Source organism: Amblyraja radiata, chromosome 38, assembly GCF_010909765.2.
Source record: "Amblyraja radiata isolate CabotCenter1 chromosome 38, sAmbRad1.1.pri, whole genome shotgun sequence".
Classification (NCBI taxonomy): domain Eukaryota; kingdom Metazoa; phylum Chordata; class Chondrichthyes; order Rajiformes; family Rajidae; genus Amblyraja; species Amblyraja radiata.
In genome coordinates, this window is record NC_045993.1 from 6,867,915 (window position 1) to 6,885,888 (window position 17,974).

General features: G+C 52.2%; 1 protein-coding gene across 1 annotated transcript in view; it reads left to right on the forward strand.

The window, feature by feature from the left end:
- The first annotated feature begins 4,585 nt into the window (after positions 1 to 4,585).
- The window catches only part of LOC116966756 (leukocyte antigen CD37-like), a 23,730-nt gene continuing 10,341 nt past the window's right edge, over positions 4,586 to 17,974 (forward strand). Inside the window, exons 1-7 of the mRNA XM_033013076.1 lie at positions 4,586 to 4,612; positions 6,102 to 6,182; positions 8,153 to 8,225; positions 8,981 to 9,105; positions 12,654 to 12,728; positions 13,718 to 13,825; positions 15,722 to 15,919. Of these exons, the coding sequence (XP_032868967.1) occupies positions 6,117 to 6,182; positions 8,153 to 8,225; positions 8,981 to 9,105; positions 12,654 to 12,728; positions 13,718 to 13,825; positions 15,722 to 15,919 (645 nt within the window). The 5' untranslated portion in view covers positions 4,586 to 4,612; positions 6,102 to 6,116. The remainder of the gene's footprint in view (positions 4,613 to 6,101; positions 6,183 to 8,152; positions 8,226 to 8,980; positions 9,106 to 12,653; positions 12,729 to 13,717; positions 13,826 to 15,721; positions 15,920 to 17,974) is intronic.

The following is a 17,974-nucleotide window of genomic DNA, read 5'->3' on the forward strand; positions in this document are numbered from 1 at the left end:
ACAGAATGTGAGCGTGTGTGTGGGGGAGAGTTTCTGTGTGTGTGAGTTTGTGTGTGTGTGTGTGTGTGTGTGTGAGAGAGTGTGAGTTTGAGTGTGTGTGAGAGAGAGTGTGAGTGTGTGTGTGAGAGAGTGTGAGTTTGAGTGTGTGTGAGAGAGAGTGTGAGTGTGTGTGTGAGAGAGAGAGTGTGTGTGTGAGAGAGTGTGTGTGAGAGTGTGTGAGTTTGAGTGTGTGTGCGTGAGTTTGTGTGTGTGTGAGGGTGTGAGTTTGTGTGTGTGTGTGCGAGTGAGTGAGTGTGCAACAAGCAGCAATGACAGTTTGACCTGTTGCGGGGAGATGGTTAACATGGTACAAAATGCTGTCTGTCTGTCTGTCTGTCTGTGTGAAGTTACAGTTAGCGGGATTTTACCGCACTCCTCGTGACCGTGTGGGTTTTCTCCGGTTGCTCCAGTTTCCTCCCACACTCCAAAGACGTGCAGGTTAATCAGTGTCTGTAGATTGTCCCCTGTGTGTGTGTGTGTGTGTGTGTGTGTGTGTGTGTGTGTGTGTGTGTGCGTGCGTGAGTGCGTGCGTGAGTGCGTGTGTGTGTGTGTGTGTGTGTGTGGGTGGGGGTGTGTGTGTGTGTGTGTGTGTGTGTGTGTGAGTGTGTGTGTGTGTGTGTGTGTGTGTGTGTGTGTGTGTGTGTGTGTGTGTGTGTGTGTGTGTGTGTGTGTGTGTGTGTGTGTGTTTGTGTGTGTGTGTGTGATAGAACTAGTATACGGGGTGATCGCTGGTCAACATGGACTCAGTGGGCCGAAGGGCCTGTTTCTACCCTGTAAGAATGTCATTGTCCTATCTGGAACATATGACAATAAACTCTCTTGAGTCTCGACACTAAACTAAAGCCTTTTTTACCGAGGTACAGTGAAAAGCTTATGTGGCGTGCTAACCAGCCAGCGGAAAGACAAACTGAATGACACTAAGGGTGGGGGTGGGAGGGGCAGCAAGGGGTTAACGTTGGTAGGAACATTTGAGGTATCTGGAGTTTCCCTTCACCCTGCTTGGCCTCTCAGTAAGACTCTCTCATCTCCAAGTCTCTCTGTTTACCCCAACCTACAATTCTAAGCATCTATCCAACTCTGAATCTTAAACACACTCTGTGCCTTGTTCATAAAGTATCCCGTTCCATTCCCCTCCGAACCACACTCTCCTCAACCCCTCGGGTAGAGAATTGTGTAGGGGCAGGTCACGGTGGCGCAGCGGTAGAGATGCTGCCTCACAGCGCCAGAGACCCAGGTTCGATCCCGACTACGGGCGCTGTCTATGTGGAGTTTGTTCGTTCTCCCCGCGACCCCCGCGTGGGTTTTCTCCGGGATCTCCGGTTTCCTCCCACACTCCAAAGACATAGAAACATAGATGCAGGAGGAGGCCATTCGGCCCTTCGAGCCAGCACCACCATTCATTGTGATCGTAGGGGTTTCATTGTGATTGACGTGCAGGTTTGTAGGTTAAATGGGTTGATCTAAGTGTAAATTGTCCCCAGTGTGTGTAGGGCGGTGTTAATGTGCGGGGATCGCTGGTCAGTGCGGGCTCGATCAGCCGAGGGGCTGTATCACTAAACTAAAAGCTAAAAAATACCATAAGATTCGCCAGCCGTTTAGTTTTGATATTTCACGTCATCCCGGTCTGAGAAATCCCCTTATTATTTTGTCCGTGACTCCCATGTCTGGCTGACCCCAACACGAGAAACATCCCATCCCTCCCCAGTCTACCCCTGTCAAAGTGTTTTCAGGGTCCCGACCCGAAACATCACCTATTCTTGCTGCCTGTCCCGCTGAGTTACTCCAGCACTTTGTGTCAGTCTTCGGAGTGAAGCAGCATCTGCAGCTACTTCCTACCGGTAGAATTGTGGTTACCTTTCGACGAGAACATCTCTCATTCTTCTAAATTCGAGGGAAAACCACATTCTGCTTCAGATCTTAGACGGAGACAAAGTGCTGGAGTAACTCGTACAGGAAGGAACTGCAGATGCTGGCCAAAACTGAAGTTAGACACAAAAATCTGGAGTTAAAAAAATGCCCCTGTCCCACTTAGGAAACCTGAACGGAAACCTCTGGAGACTTTGCGCCCCACCCAAGGTTTCCGTGCGGTTCCCGGAGGTTTTTGTCAGTCTCCCTACCTGCTTCCACTACCCGCAACCTCCGGCAACCACCTGCAACCTCCGGGAACCGCACGGAAACCTTGGGTGGGGCGCAAAGTCTCCAGAGGTTTCCGTTCAGGTTTCCTAAGCTCCTCAGCGGGTCAGGCAGTCAGACTGGACTTACCTGATCTCCCAGTTGCCAAACACTTTAATTCCCATCCCCATTCCCACACTGATCTTTCTGTCCTGGGCCCCCTCCGTTGTCAGAGTGAGGGCCAAACGCACAAATCGGAGGAACAGCACCTCGTATTTTGCATGTAGACAAAAATGCTGGAGGAACTCAGCGGGTGAGGCAGCATTGTTGAAATAGGCAACGTTTCGAGCCAAAACCCTTCTTCAGACTCCTCAAGGTTTGCCTGCTTTGAAGAAGTTCCTCGCTCCATAGATGCTGCCTCACCCGCTGAGTTTCTCCAGCATTTTTGTCTACCTTCCATTTTCCAGCATCTGCAGTTCCTTCTTAATCATATTTGGCTTGGTCAGCTTACAACCCAGTGGTGTGATTAATATTGATATCCTCGAACATCAAGCCTATCCTCTCTCTCCATCCCTCCCCCCACCCAAGTCGTACCAGCTTCGAAGTCGTCTTGTTGAGTCTCATGGTGGACAAAAATGCTGGAGAAACTCAGCGGGTGAGGCAGAATCTATGGAGCGAAGGAATAGGCGACGTTTCGGGTCGTTTCGACCCGAAACGTCGCCTAATCCTTCGCTCCATAGATGCTGCCTCTCCCGTTGAGTTTCTCCAGCATTTTTGTCTACCTTCGATTTTTCCAGCATCTGCAGTTCTTTCTTAAACATTGTTGAGCCTCATTGTCAGCGCTCCTTCTCACCTAACAAACAGCTAACAATGGCCTGTTTCCTTTTTGCATATCTTTCATTCATTAGTTCTATATCTCCCCATTCATCTCCATCTATATCTCTCGTTACCCTTTCATAGGAATATCGAAAATAGGTGCAGGAGGAGGCCCTTTGGCCCTTCGAGCCACAATGCGAGCGTGGCTGATCATCCACAATCAGTACCCCATTCCCGCCTTCTCCCCATACCCCTTGATCCCGCTAGCCCCATGGAGCTCTGTCTAACTCTCTTTTAAATGCATCCAGTGAATTGGCCTCCACTGCCCTCTGTGGCAGAGAATTCCACAAATTCACAACTCTCTGGGTGAAAAAGTTTGTTCTCATCTCTGTTTTAAATGGCCCACCCCCTTTGTCTGAAGAAGGGTTTCGGCCCGAAACGTTGCCTATTTCCTTCGCTCCATAGATGCTGCTGCACCCGCTGAGTTTCTCCAGCATTTTTGTCTACCTTCGATTTTCCAGCATCTGCAGTTCCTTCTTAAACTCTTTATTCTTTCCCCCCTGACCCTCAGTGTGAAGAAAGTGTCTTGAGCCGAAACGTCACCCATTTCTTTTCTCCAGAGATGCTGCCTGACCCGCTGAGTTACTCCAGCTTTGTTGCATCTCTCTTCTGCTGCAGTAACTCTGCGGGTCTGGCAGCATCTCTGGAGCAAAGGAATGGGTGACGTTTCGGGTCGAGACACTTTCTTCAGACTGAGAGTCAGGGGAAAGCATAAAGGGGGTGGGCCATTTAAAGCTGAGATGGGGGTGGGGGGGGGGGGACGTTTTTCACCCAGAGAGTTTTGAATTTGTGGAATGTGACTTTGACTTTGACTCCGACATCTCAGGAGAACATGGACGGATGATGTTTTGGCATTTTGTGTCTATCCTTGGTAGAAAGCAACATTTTTGTCACTGCTCGATATCTTCTCATGGGTCACACGGCCATGAATCAAAATCCTCGACCTTCTCTGCCCTCTCTCTGTGACCAGACTTGTACTCGTTATTCCAAAGGCAACCTTACGCGGGCCCTGTGTAATCAAAGCAAGATGTCTACACCCTTGCAGTCAAATCCTCCTGCAGTCAAGGCCAGCGAACTGACTGGTTGGCTTTCTGCTCGCTTGCTGGAGTTGTTCGTTAACTCTCAGCGATTCAGTGAGTCGTGTACACGGACACGCAGACCCCCAACACCTTCCAGACTTTCTGAAGAAGGGTTTCGGCCCGAAAAGTTCGCTCCATAGATGCTGCTGCACCCGCTGAGTTTCTCCAGCACTTTTGTCTACCTTCCAAACTTTCAACAGTGGGGAAAAAAAGCACTTCATTTTTTGATTAGAGGGAGGGTGAGAGTGAGGGGGGGGGGGGGGTGGGGAGACGAGAGGAGGGAGGGGGAGGAAGAGAGGGGGGGAGGGGAGGAAGAGATAGAGGGGGGAAGGGGAGAGAGAGATGGGGAGGGGAGAAAAAGAAGAGGGGAAGGGAGAAAAAGAGGGAGAGGGGAAGGGAAGGGGGAGGGGTGGAAGAGAAAGATTGATGGGGGAGAGGGGAATGCTGGAGAGAGTGAGTCACAGGCAGGAATGATTTGGGAGAGGTTGGGTGGATATAAACATGAAGTCATGAGATGGGGATTGTCACGGAAGGGCTGCTGGAGCGGAGGGGGAGGGGGAGGTGGGGGGGGAGGGGATGGTGTGGTGAGCCAACGTGTGTGTGTGTGTGCAGTCCACTTCCAGCAGTGTTTTACCAACAACAGGATCCATGGAGACAGGAACCGGTGTGCAGATGTTGGGATATGTGTGACGTCCCGGCCCGGGATCATGCCTGGAATCCAGATGTTCACACAGTGTCCCCCCCCACCCCCACGCCAAACATCTGCCCATGTCCCTTGCAACTCGCCCACAGTCCAAGCACATTCCATCTCCCCTTGTACTCCCCCCCCCCCCCCCCTCTGTCTCCCTCCCCCACTCTTTCTCTCTGTCTCTCTCCCTCTCTCTCTCTCTCCTTCTGTCTCTCCCTGTCTCTCCCTCTGTCTCCGTCTCTCTCTCAGGCCCAGTCTGTTTTGTGCGCATCAAGTGTGTGCGTGTGTACATGTGTGAGCAATGTGTGCAAGTTTTTATGTATGTGTGTGTGTCCGTGTGCGTGTGCGTGTGTGCGCGTGCGTGCGTGCGTGCGTTGTGTGCGCGTGTGTGTGTGTGTGCGTGTGCGCGTGCGTGTGTGTGTGTGTGTGTGTGCGTGTGTGTGTGCGCGTGTGTGTGCGTGCGTGTGTGTGTGTGTGCGTGTGTGTGTGTGTGTGCGCGTGTGTGTGTGTGGTGCGTGCGTGTGTGTGTGCGCGTGTGTGTGTGTGTGTGCGCGTGTGTGTGTGTGCGTGTGTGTGTGTGTGCGTGTGTGTGTGCGCGTGTGTGTGTGTGCGTGTGCGCGTGTGTGCGTGTGTGTCTGTGTTGGGGGGTAACTGCCAGTTGGTGCTCAGAAAATTGTGTGTGGGGGGGGGGGGGGGGAGCACAAAATTGGGGTGACTTTGGAACTAACGTTGGCACCAGTTGCAGAGTCGGGACTTGTACCACTGTTTTCATCAGCTCTGTGTTAGAAGATCCATCTTTTCTCCAAGTAGGATGCGAGCATTCCCGGACTGAATGGCTCCTCTTTGGGAATAGTGTTGGGAATGTCCGGCTGACGTCAGCCCTGCCCCCTCCGTATGGACCCTGTCTCCGGATGCCTCCCTTTCCACGTTCTCCAAACTAAACTCATCTGTATAAGTGTAGGAAGGAACTGCAGATGCTGGTTTAAAAGGAAGACCGGCACAAAATGCCGGAGTAACTCAGCGGGTCAGGCAGAGAGAAGGACTGGATGATGTTTTGGGTCTGAAGAAGGGTCTCGACCCTGAAACGTCACCCATTCCTTCTCTCCAGAGTTGCTGCCTGTCCCGCTGAGTTACTCCAGCATATTGAGTCTATATTTACTAGTGTGAGTTGTGTTCAAGATGTTCTTAGACAATAGACAATAGGCCATTCGTCCCTTCCTCACCTGAGTGTTTACTTTCCACGCCATTCTCTCCGCGCCCCATTCTTGAAAGTCATCGACAACCTGATTTTGTTTCCTCTCTTGCAGGTAGAATCATCAACGATGGCTGCAAAGGGTTGTATTGTTCTCACAAAGTACTTCTTGTTTGTCTTCAACCTCTTTTTCTTTGTAAGTATCTATTCAAAGGGGCGGCACTTTTCGGGCTGAGACCCTTCTTCAGACTGATGACCTGGAAGAGGGAGATACATAGATAAGGAGGTCTAAGGTGTGAAAACAGGACAAAGGGGAATGGGGATCGAGGAGGATACAGAATAGATCGTTGTTAGCTGGGAGACAACAAAGCAAACTGAGATAAAATGTTTAAGAAGGAACTGCAGATAGAAACATTATTGCCATAGAGGGAGTGCAGAGAAGGTTCACCAGACTGATTCCTGGGATGTCAGGACTGTCTTATGAAGAAAGACTGGATAGACTTGGTTTATACTCTCTAGAATTTAGGAGATTGAGAGGGGATCTTATAGAAACTTACAAAATTCTTAAGGGGTTGGACAGGCTAGATGCAGGAAGATTGCTCCCGATGTTGGGGAAGTCCAGGACAAGGGGTCACAGCTTAAGGATAAGGGGGAAATCCTTTAAAACCGAGATGAGAAGAACTTTTTTCACACAGAGAGTGGTGAATCTCTGGAACTCCCTGCCACAGAGGGTAGTCGAGGCCAGTTCATTGGCTATATTTAAGAGGGAGTTAGATGTGGCCCTTGTGGCTAAGGGGATCAGAGGGTATGGAGAGAAGGCAGGTACGGGATACAGAGTTGGATGATCAGCCATGATCATATTGAATGGCGGTGCAGGCTCGAAGGGCCGAATGGCCTACTCCTGCACCTAATTTCTATGTTTCTATGTAAACATAGAAAATAGGTGCAGGAGTAGGCCATTCGGTCCTTCGAGCCTGCACCGCCATTCAATATGATCATCCAACTCAGTATCCTGTACCTGCCTTCTCTCCATACCCCCTGATCCCTTTAGCCACAAGGGCCACATCTAACTCCCTCTTAAATATAGCCAATGAACTGTGGCCTCAACTACCTTCTGTGGCAGAGAGTTCCAGAGATTCGCCACTCTCTGTGTGAAAAATGTTTTCCTCATCTCGGTCCTAAAAGATTTCCCCCTCATCCTTAAACTGTGACCCAGATGCTGGAGAATCGAAGGTAGACAAAATTGCTGGAGAAACTCAGCGGGTGCGGCAGCATCTATGGAGCGTAGGAAATAGGCAACGTTTTGGGCCTATTTCCTACGCTCCATAGATGCTGCCGCACCCGCTGAGTTTCTCCAGCAATTTTGTCTGCCAGAGATGAAATATAGTCGGAGACAATCAGACTGGTGGGAGAACTGGGAAGGGGCAGGGATGGAGAGAGAGGGATAGCAATGGAGAAGTCAATATTCATAGCGCTGCCCAAACGAAATACGAGGTGCTGTTCCTCCAATTGGCGCTGGGTCTCACTCTTGACAGTGGAGGAAGCCCAGGGCAGAGAGGTCAATGTGGGAATGGGAGGGGGAGTCGAAGTGTTGAGCAACCGGGAGACCAGGGAGGTTTAGGCGGACTGAGGAGTTCAGCGTAACGATGGGCGAGCCTGCGCTTTGGGCCGCTTTTGGAGTCGTGCACTGGCCATAAATGTCAGCATCGCCAAGGACTGCTCTCACCCCAACCACAGTGTGTTCACCCTCCCACCATCCGGGAGGAGCTGCAGGTCTCTCCGTTGCCCGACCAGCAGGTCCAGGAACAGCTTCTTCCCTGCGGCTGTTATGCTACTCAACAATGTACCTCGATGACTGCCAATCACCCCCCCCTCGGACACTCCTTCCCCCAGGAAAAAAATAATAATTGCACTACTAGATAGATAGATAGATAGATAGATAGATAAATACTTTATTAATCCCCTTATTCAGGGGAAATTCTGATGTACTATGACTATGCACGTAAATATATTTATTTATGCTCATATTTATGTCGCTCTTCTAGGGAGATGCTAACTGCATTTCGTTGTCTCTGTACTGTACATTGCACAATGGCAATAACGTTTGATCTGAATGTGAAGTGATTGTCCACTGATGTCTGTCTCCCCCCCTCTAACCTGTTGCAGTTCCTGGGAGGTGTGATGTTGGGGTTCGGCCTGTGGATTCTGTTTGACAAAACGAGCTTCATCTCGGTTCTGGGTAAGTAGAACGACCAGTCTCCCCGACTGGGGACGGGGCCTGCATTGTTGAGCTTCTTACAGGCTCGGCCTCGGGTAAAGCTAGAGGGCAGAACCTTAGTGTCAGGGGGGAAGTGTCTTAGACGGAATCTGAGGAAGAGCTGTTAATTTGGTTTAGTTTTCTATGATCACATCTACCAAGGTCCAGTGAAAAGCTTTTTGTTGCGTGCTATCCAGTTAACGGAAAGACTATACAGAATTACAATCAAGCTGTCCACAGTGTACAGATCCTGGATAAAGGATGTGATCTTTAGTGCAAGATAAAGTCCGATTAAAGATAGTCCGAGGGTCTCCAATAAGATAGATATATACACCTGTGTGTGTGTATACATGTGTGTATACATGTGTGTGTCTGGTTTGCAGCAGTCTGTGTACATGTGTGTGAGTAGCTATCTGTGTGTGGGACCGTGTACAGGCATGTGTGGGTCCGTGTACAGGCATGTGCGGGTTTGTGTAAAAGCGTGTGCGCCCTGACCTGTGTACCGGTCCGTGTACAGGCATGTGCCCTGACCCGTGTACAGGTGTGTGTGGGCCCGTGTACAGGCGTGTGCCCTGACCCGTGTACAGGCGTGTGCCCTGACCCGTGTACAGGTGTGTGCCCTGACCCGTGTACAGGCGTGTGCGGGCCCGTGTACAGGCGTGTGCGGGCCCGTGTACAGGCGTGTGCCCTGACCCATGTACAGGCGTGTGCCCTGACCCGTGTGTGTTTCCCCGCAGAGACTGCCGTGGTACCGTTGCGCCTGTTCTCCTACGTGTTCTCGGCGCTGGGCATCTTCACCATGATGATGGGATTCCTGGGCTGCATCGGTTCCCTGAAGGAGGTCAAGTGCATGCTGGGGATCGTGAGTACACACTGCAGCGTTTATTGCAAAGCCCCAGCGCATGGGACAGGGTCGACCAGCGATCCCCCGCACACTAACACTATCCTACACACACCAGGGATCATTTTTACATTTAACCAAGTCAATTAACCGACAAACCTGCACGTCTTTGGAGTGTGAGAGGAAAGCGAAGATCTCGGAGAAAACCCACGCAGGTCACGGGGAGAGAACGCACAAACTCCGTACGGGCAGCGCCCGCAGTCGGGATGGAACCCGGGTCTCCGGCGCTGCATTCGCTGCAAGGCAGTAACTCTACCGCTGCCCCACCGTGACGCACCACCGTGCAGCGGCAGAGTTGCTGCCTTACAGCGAATAAAACATTAAACATGAAAAATGTCACGAAACATGAAATTAAAGTGGAAATGCTTGGGGGGACGTGCATAGATTGGGGGGGGCGGGGGGGTGGGGTGGTGGTAGTCAGTCTCAGTCTACCCCACTGCAGAAGGGGGGAGGAGTTGTACAGTTTGATAGCCCCAGGGAAGAAGGATCTCCTGTGGCCTTCTGCACTGCATCTTGGTGGAACCAGTCTGTTGCTGAAGGAATACAGAGATGGTTGACAGGGGGAAGAGAAAGCATCGTGCAAACAGCACTGAGACCGGGAAAGTCCAAGCCACCCTAAATGAACGAGCGCAAGAGCTTTCAGTAAAACATCTGCTCCTCGCACGAGACCCTCCCAAACCCAGTCAACCATCCCCTGCCTTGAAGATCACAACAGCTGCCCCAGTTCTTGCACAAAACGATTTCTCAGAAGGTCATAAGGTCGGAAGCGACAGTATTAGAATTAGACCATTCGGCCCATCAAATCCACTCTGCCATTCAATCATGGCTGATCTATCTCGCCCCGACCAGCGATCCCCGCACATCAACACCACCCCACACACACACACACACACACACACACACACACACACACACACACACACACACACACACACACACACACTGGGGACAAATTTACATTTACTCTTTACTAGCCCATTCACCTACAAACCTGTACGTGTTTGAAGTGCGGGAGGAAACCAAATGTCTCGAAGAAAACCCACTCGGGTCACGGGGAGAACGTGCAAACTCCGTACAGACAGCACCCGCAGTCGGGATCGAACCCGGGTCTGCGGCGCTGTGAGGCAGCAACTCTACCGCTGCGCCACCGTGCAACTCCATGAGACATGAATTGTTCTCAAATACAATTGAGGGGCCGGGGGGCTCTTACTGAACCTGTCCACATGGGGCGGCACGTTGCTGCCTCACAGCGCCAGGGTCCCAGGTTCGATCCTGACCATGGGTGCTATCTGTACTTGTACGTTCTCCCCGTGACCTGCGTGGGTTTTCTCCGGGTGCTCTGGTCTCCTCCCACATCCTAAAGACATGGGATTGTTAGGTTACTTGCCCACTGTAAGTTGTCCCCAGGCTGAGGGAGCTCCTTGACCATGGAAACTGCAGCAGAGTGGTGTGGTTAGAGAGACACGCTAGCTACCTCACAGTGTACTCTCCCTGCTCAGAGCCCACTCCTAGTCAGAGGTATCCCGCCATCTTTCAGGTCGCTGGGAGGAAGACACAAAAAGCTGGAGTAACTCAGCGGGTCAGGCAGCATCTCTTGAGAGAAGGAATGGGCGACGTTTCGGGTCCAGACCCTTCTTCAGACTGGGAGTAACGTTAGGAATCCCTGTGCAACTGTGGTTGCTTGAAGCTTGCTCCTTGTATAATCATGAGGTAGACAACCGTAAGCTACTGCGGAACTTGGCCAGTGTTCTTTGCTAAGATTTCGAGCTAAACACTGGCTTAAACGTGTAGTTTGAGTCCAGGGCTTAAAGATAGCGGAGTCAGGGGATATGGGGAGAAGGCAGGAATGGGGTGCTGATTGTGGCTGATCAGCCATGATCACATTGAATGGCGGTGCTGTCTCGAAGGGCCGAATGGCCTACTCCTGCACCTATTGTCTACTGTCTAAAGAAGGGTCTCGACCCGAAACGTCACCCATTCCCACTCTCCAGAGGTGCGGCCTGTCCCGCTGAGTTACTCCAGCATTTTGTGTCTATCTTAGGTGTGGAGGTTAATTGGCTTCAGTGAAAATTGTGGATTGTCCCTAGTGTGTAGGTTGGTGCTAGTGTATGGGGTGCTCGCTGGTCGGCACGGACTCGGTGGGCTGGAGGGCCTGTTTTTGTGCTGTATTTCTAAAGCCTAAATGGTCCGAGCTGTCAACAGGAAAGACGTTCTCTATTCCCCACTGCTTCAGGCCTAAGATTTATTTTGAGCTAAAGGATCGAAATAACTCAAATTACTCAGTTCCCTTTTCAAAAAAAATAAAATTACTTGGCGTTTTCTGTGTTGTTTTGAGAGCCGCACTTTCTAATGTAATCGTTGATCTTGTTTACGCTCAGTTCCTCTTTCATTGACTTTGAGAGGTTTCGGAGGGAGATCTCACCGGCAGGTGTTAGGGTCGGGCCTGCCTGTGGGTCAGAGGTCAACCTATTCAATCCATGTGGGAAGATGGCTGTTGGAGTTTGACCCATGGATACGGAGATCGAGAGACATTTTGGACACCAGGGGCAAGCAAGGGTTATGGGGTGAGCAGAGGGATGCTGTGCAGGGTTTTAGATTTGGAAAGTCATAAGTGATGCAAGTAGAATTAGGCCATTCGGCCCATCAAGTCTACTCCACCATTCAATCATGACTGATCTATCTCTCCCTCCTATCCCCATTCTCTTGCCTTCTCCCCATAACCTCTAACACCCGTACTAATCAAGAATCTATCTATCTCTGTCTGAAAAATACCCAAATACCGCTAGGGGTGGCCCGATGTTCAAGCCCTCTCACCGGGTACCTCTCGTCGGCCATCTTCCACCTTCCGTTGCACCCGATGTCCACAGGCTGCGCTGGGCGGAGATTCGCGCTGGCGACCCCCGGCAAAGGGTCCCAGGATTCTGCGATGTTAAAGTCAGCCCCGCACCCACAGCTCCCGCGATGTTGGAGCAGCGGCCCAGCACTCCGGAGCTCCAAGCGGCGATTCCAGGAAGGCCTCGCCCGCTCTGCAATGTTTCCAGCGCCTCGCCGCCACTGCTGAAGCTCTGGTCCAGTCCCGGCGGGAAAGGCCCCACATAAAATACCGAAAAAAACCTAAAAAACTAAAAATACACACTCTAAACATAACAAAATAAAAATAGACAGCCAGACCATGGGCGGAGGCAGCTAGCAACAGCGCCGCTGGATGTCCAGAGGGAGAACAGGAGAATGGGTTTGAGAGGGAGAGATAGATCAGCCACCATTGACTCAATGGGCCAAATGGCCTCATTCTGCTCCTATCACTTATGAACTTGGATCACAGGTGGGGAACGTGCAAACTCTACACAGACAGCACCCGGGTATCTGGCGCTGTGAGGCAGCGGTTCGACCCGCTGCGCCATGGTGACGGGTGAAGCGGAGGAGTGACTGTAGGGCCTTCTGCTTGGGGCTTTAGATCAGCAGGGGGGTGGCTCTGGATCTCACACCCGGCCTGTTTGTGTTATCCCCAGTACTTCACCTTGCTCGTGCTCCTGATGGCCTCCCAGATCACGATCGGAGTCCTGGTGTACACCCAGAGGAACATGGTAAACAGCAGCGGCCTACTTGGCCTGGGCTCGCCTGGGATGGTTGAGGAATGGAGAGGAGGGGGGGGGGTGTGTATGAAGGAAGGGGTGGTGAGGGGAGGGGGGAGTGGGTGGGAATGAGGAAGGGAGGGGAGGGGAAACGGGAGAGGGGAGGTTGTGACAGGGGTAAGAGGATAGGGGAGGTCTGTGGGATAGGAGGGGGGGGGTGGGGTGGGAGGTGAATGTGTTTGGGGGGAGGGAGGAGCTGGGAGAGGGAGGTTCGGGGGAGGGGGTGGGAATGGGAGGATAGGGTAGTTGTGGGTGGAGGGCTGAGTGAGGTGGAGGCGGAGGGGTGGGAGGGTGCGGGTGGGGTGTGTGAGGGGGTGGGTGGGTGTGTGGGGAGAGTGAGGGGTGGGGTGTGAGGGGTGGGTGTGTGAGGGGTGGGTGTGGGTGAGGGGTGGGTGGGTGTGGGAGGGTGTGTGTGTGTGGGGAGAGTGAGGGGTGGGTGTGTGAGGGGGGGGGGAGGGTGAGGGGGAGAGTGAGGGGTGGGGGGAGTGTGAGGGGTGGGTGTGTGGGGAGAGTGAGGGGTGGGTGTGTGAGGGGTGGGTGTGTGAGGGGTGGGTGGGTGGGTGAGGGGTGGGTGGGTGTGAGAGGGGTGGGTGGGTGAGGGGTGGGTGGGTGTGGGATCGGGGGGGAGGGTGAGGGGGGGAGGGTGAGGGGTGGGTGAGGAGAGGGGTGGGAAGGTGCGGGGGGGGGAGAGAGGGGTGGGGGATGTGAGGAGAGTGAGTTGCTGGGGGAGAGTGTGGGGTGGGTGGGTGGGTGCGCGGGGGGTGCTGGGCGGGGGGAGAGTGACTGGGAATTGAGATGAGGAGGGACAAGGGCTGGGAAGATCCACTCTATCCAGGCCTGTCACTGTGACCGGGGGGGGAAGGCCGGTTAATTGTCCGGCTGTAAATGGTCCTGTCCTTCGTGTCCTGACGTGTGCTTCCCTCCTCCTTGTCATTGGCCAGATCGAGAAGAAGCTGGGCCTGTCGGTGAAGGAGCTGATTGAATCTTACAGCCAGCTGGACAAACATTTGCCCGACCACGAGGAGAGTTGGGATTACATCCAAATCAAGGTGAGCGGGAGAATCCGGCTGTCCCGTGGGATGACCACGCCAGCGTCTGGGAGCAGAGACCCCCTGAGGCTGCGTTACCCTCAGCGTTTAAGGGTCTGACTCGAAAAGCCAGTTTGGAATCAACTTCGGGATGGGCACCAGGGTTGCCAACTTTCTCGCTCCCAGATAAGGGACAAAAGGTCAAAATAAGGGACAAATTCCCGACGGCAATTCGTTGACCGACTCGGCCGTGGCTGGGTGAATGATGAGTTGGCCCGGGTGCTGGACTGCACACAAAGCCCAGCCGGCGGGCCAGCTGAGGAGTTTTGGCCCCCCCCCACCCCAAAGTCCGGCACCCCATCCAACTCGTGAACCGATGATCGGCCATGAGAAGGAGGGGGTGGTGGCGGTGGTGGTGTCGGCGGTAAGCGAAGGTCCGGAGGTCGGGCAACTGGCCGGGTTGCCGACCGACAGGGCCAGGGGCGAGGTGCTGCTGCTGCACTCCATGGGCTGCGCTACGTCGGGACGGGTGAGTCGGGGCCGGACGCGGCGCTCCAACCCGACAGTCCCCTCGACCCGAGTAGTAGCGGTCAAATACGGGACAAGGGCGGTCCCGTACAGGACGAACCAATTTGGCCCAAAATTTATTCGGGATGTCCCGGCTAATACGGGACAGTTGGCAACCCTAGTTAGGGATGAGTTCCCAATCTGCCTCGTTGATCCCCGCACTTTCTCTGTAGCTGTGACACGATGCTCTGCACTCTGGTCATTTTATTTTTCCACACTACTTAATGTAATCCTGTCAAGGGTTATCTGCCTGGATAGGGCCTAGCGAAGTAAGTTTGTCCCTGTACCTTGTTACACAGCGGTACAGGAGCGCAGCGGGTAGGGCTGCTGCCTCAAGGCGTCAAAGACTCAAGTTCGATCCTGATCTCGGCCACTGTTCGTGTGGAGTTTGCACGTCCTCCCCGTGACCGCGTGGGTTTCCTCGGAAGTGCGCCTTTTATCGTCCCTCTTGCAAATTGTATGGGGGGGGGCGGATGCAAAAATGGGATAACTTTGTAACTAGTGTGGGCGGTGATCCGTGACTCGTTGGGCCTAAGGGCCTGGTTTCAGGCTCCGTTGAATTCGGCACCGTTCAAAGATCAAACTTAGTTCCAGGTTATGGCGTAGGAAGGAACTGCAGATGCTGATTTAAACCAAAGATAGACAACAAAATGCTGGAGTGACTCAGCGGGACAGGCAGCATCTTTGGAGAGAAGGAATGGGTGACGTTTCGGCTCGAGACCCTTCTTCAGACCGACCCGAAAACATCATCCATTCCTTCTCTCCAGAGATGCTGCCGGCCCCGCTGAGTTACTCCTGCATTTTGTGTCTATCTTCAAATGACGTCACGTGTACGGACGCATGATGGCGCGCGTCACCGTCGCACGTCAGTCACTATCGGCCTGTCGCATAAATGACGGCCTAGTGGGACAGGCCCTTTACTTTTGGATTCGATAATCCTCGAAACTCTGACACGCTCTTCTTGTTTTGGGAATGGGAGTTAAACCCGGCCCGCAGACGACACCACAGGCCGCCTGTACCGCTATCGGGTAGATGGTCGCCTCATCTCTGGTCTCACGTCACTGTAATATTTATGTCCCGCTGATCCTGTTCATTAGATCACTAATTGTTGCCAAGTAACATGGATAAAGAACGGGCTCAGATGGCACTTCACCTGGGCAACGGTGAATCATTTAGAGATACAGCAGGGGGAACAGGCCCTTCGGCCCGCCAGGTCGCTGGTGGGCACGGACTCGTTGGGCCGAAGGGCCTGTTTCCGGGCTGTATCTCTAAATTGAACTAAAGTGCCGGCCCCTGGAGTGGGATGTTTGACTAGCTCACCTTTTTTTGATTATTTCCCGATCGTTACAGTTCTCTTGCTGTGGTTGGAACAACTCCCTGGAGTGGATGAAGAATCCTCTCGTCGGGAGGAATGTGTCGGGGGTCCTGCCGTTCACCTACCCCTGCTCCTGCTACAACTCCTTCCCTGAGAATTCCACCCAGTTCAACATGACCGACGACGTCGGGATCTGCTCAGCCCCCTTCAACCCACTAACAGCAAAGCTACAGGTAAACTACAGACAATAGGTGCAGGAGGAGGCCATTCGGCCCTACCAGCCAGCACCACCATTCAATGTGATCATGGCTGATCAGCCCCAATTAGTACCCCGTTCCTGCCTTCTCCCCATATCCCCTGACTCCACTATCTTTAAGAGCCCTATCTAGCTCTCTCTTGAAAGTATCCAGAGAACCGGCCTCCACCGCCCTCTGAGGTAGAGAATTCCACAGACTCTGTGAGAAAAAGGCTCCGTTCTAAATGGCTTACCCCCTTATTCTTAAACTGTGTGGCCCCTGGTTCTGGACTCCCCCAACATCGGGAACATGTTTCCTGCCTCTAGCGTGTCCAAACCCTTAACAATCTTATATGTTTCAATGAGATCGCCTCTCATTGTTCTAAACTTCAGAGTGTACAAGCCCAGCTGCTCCATTCTCTCAGCCAGAGGCAAGTGTTTCAATGGTCATGTGAACCAGAGCCTGCAACAATGGGGCTCTTCTTGTTGCAACTTCACAGGCGCATTAAACCCAACAACTCCGCAAATAATTCTAAAATATAAAAGAACAAAAGGGCGTACGTACCTTTAGACAGATCGACCTGGGGTCTCGACCCAAAACGTCACCCATTCCTTCTCTCCAGAGATGCTGCCTGTCCTGCTGAGTGACTCCAGCATTTTGTGTCTATCTACCTTTAGACCGGATGTTTCCACCAAAGATCCTATAGCGGAGCAAGATCGATCACTCGACGAAAAACACGTAGTACGGTCATGGGCAGATTCATGGGTAATTTTCGGCCCCATTTCCGTAACCGGCTTCCGTCTCCGCACCAAAGATCCCATAGTGGAGCAAAGATACTAGTGCGGAGACGGAAGCCGGTTACGGAAACATCCTCGTAAAAATAAAAGTTCTTTGGCAAAAATCATCTCCTCATTTTCAGAATTTTAATTTATTAACACAAACTGTTCCCCCGCAACGTTGATTACACTGCGAGTCGGGTCGGGTCGGGTCCGGTTACTGAAATGGATGAAAAAAAAGGCCCACGTTCCGCTCCGTTGCGTACTACACGTCAGCCCATTGCATTTAGCAGGAGTGGTCTTATCTTGCTCCGCTATAGGATCTTTGGTTTCCACTAGTGGGAGAGTCCAGGACCAGAGGGCAAAGCCTCAGCATAAAAGGACCTGCCTTTAGAAAAGAGATGAGGAGTAATTTCTTTAGCCAGAGGGTGGTGAATCTGTGGAATTCACTGCCACAGATGGCTGTGGAGGCCAAGTCAAGGGGTATTTTTAAGGCAGAGAGTGCCAGTGTCTTGATTAGTAGTGTTTAAGAAAGAACTGCAGATGCTGGAAAAATCGAAGGTAGACAAAAATGCTGGAGAAACTCAGCGGGTGGGGCTGCATCTATGGAGAGAAGGAATATTCCTCCGCTCCATTGATGCTGACTCTTGATTAGTAAGTGCTTAACAAGAGAAGGCAGGAGAAAGGGAAAGGGAGAGGGAAAGTGTCTTGGTGAGACCACACCTGGAGTATTGCGTACAGTTTTGGTCTCCTAATCTGAGGAAAGACATTCTTGCCATAGAGGGAGTGCAGAGAAGGTTCACCAGACTGATTACTGGGATGGCAGGACTTTCATATGAAGAAAGACTGGATAGACACGGCTTGTACACGCTAGAATTTAGAAGATTGAGGGGTTGGACATGCTAGATGCAAGAAGATAGTTCCCGATGTTGGGGAAGTCCAGAACAAGGGGTCACAGTTTAAGGATAAGGAGGAAGTCCTTTAGGACCGAGATGAGAAAAATAATTTTCACACAGAGAGTGGTGAATCTGTGGAATTCTCTGCCACAGAAGGTAGTTGAGGCCAGTTCATTGGCTATATTTAAGAGGGAGTTAGATGTGGCCCTTGTGGGTAAAGGGATCAGGGGGTATGGAGAGAAGGCAGGTACAGGATACTGAGTTGGATGATCAACCATGATCATATTGAATGGCGGTGCAGGCTCGAAGGGCCGAATGGCCTACTCCTGCACCTATTTTCTATGTTTTTATGTTTCTATGAAAGATCGATCTGCCATGAT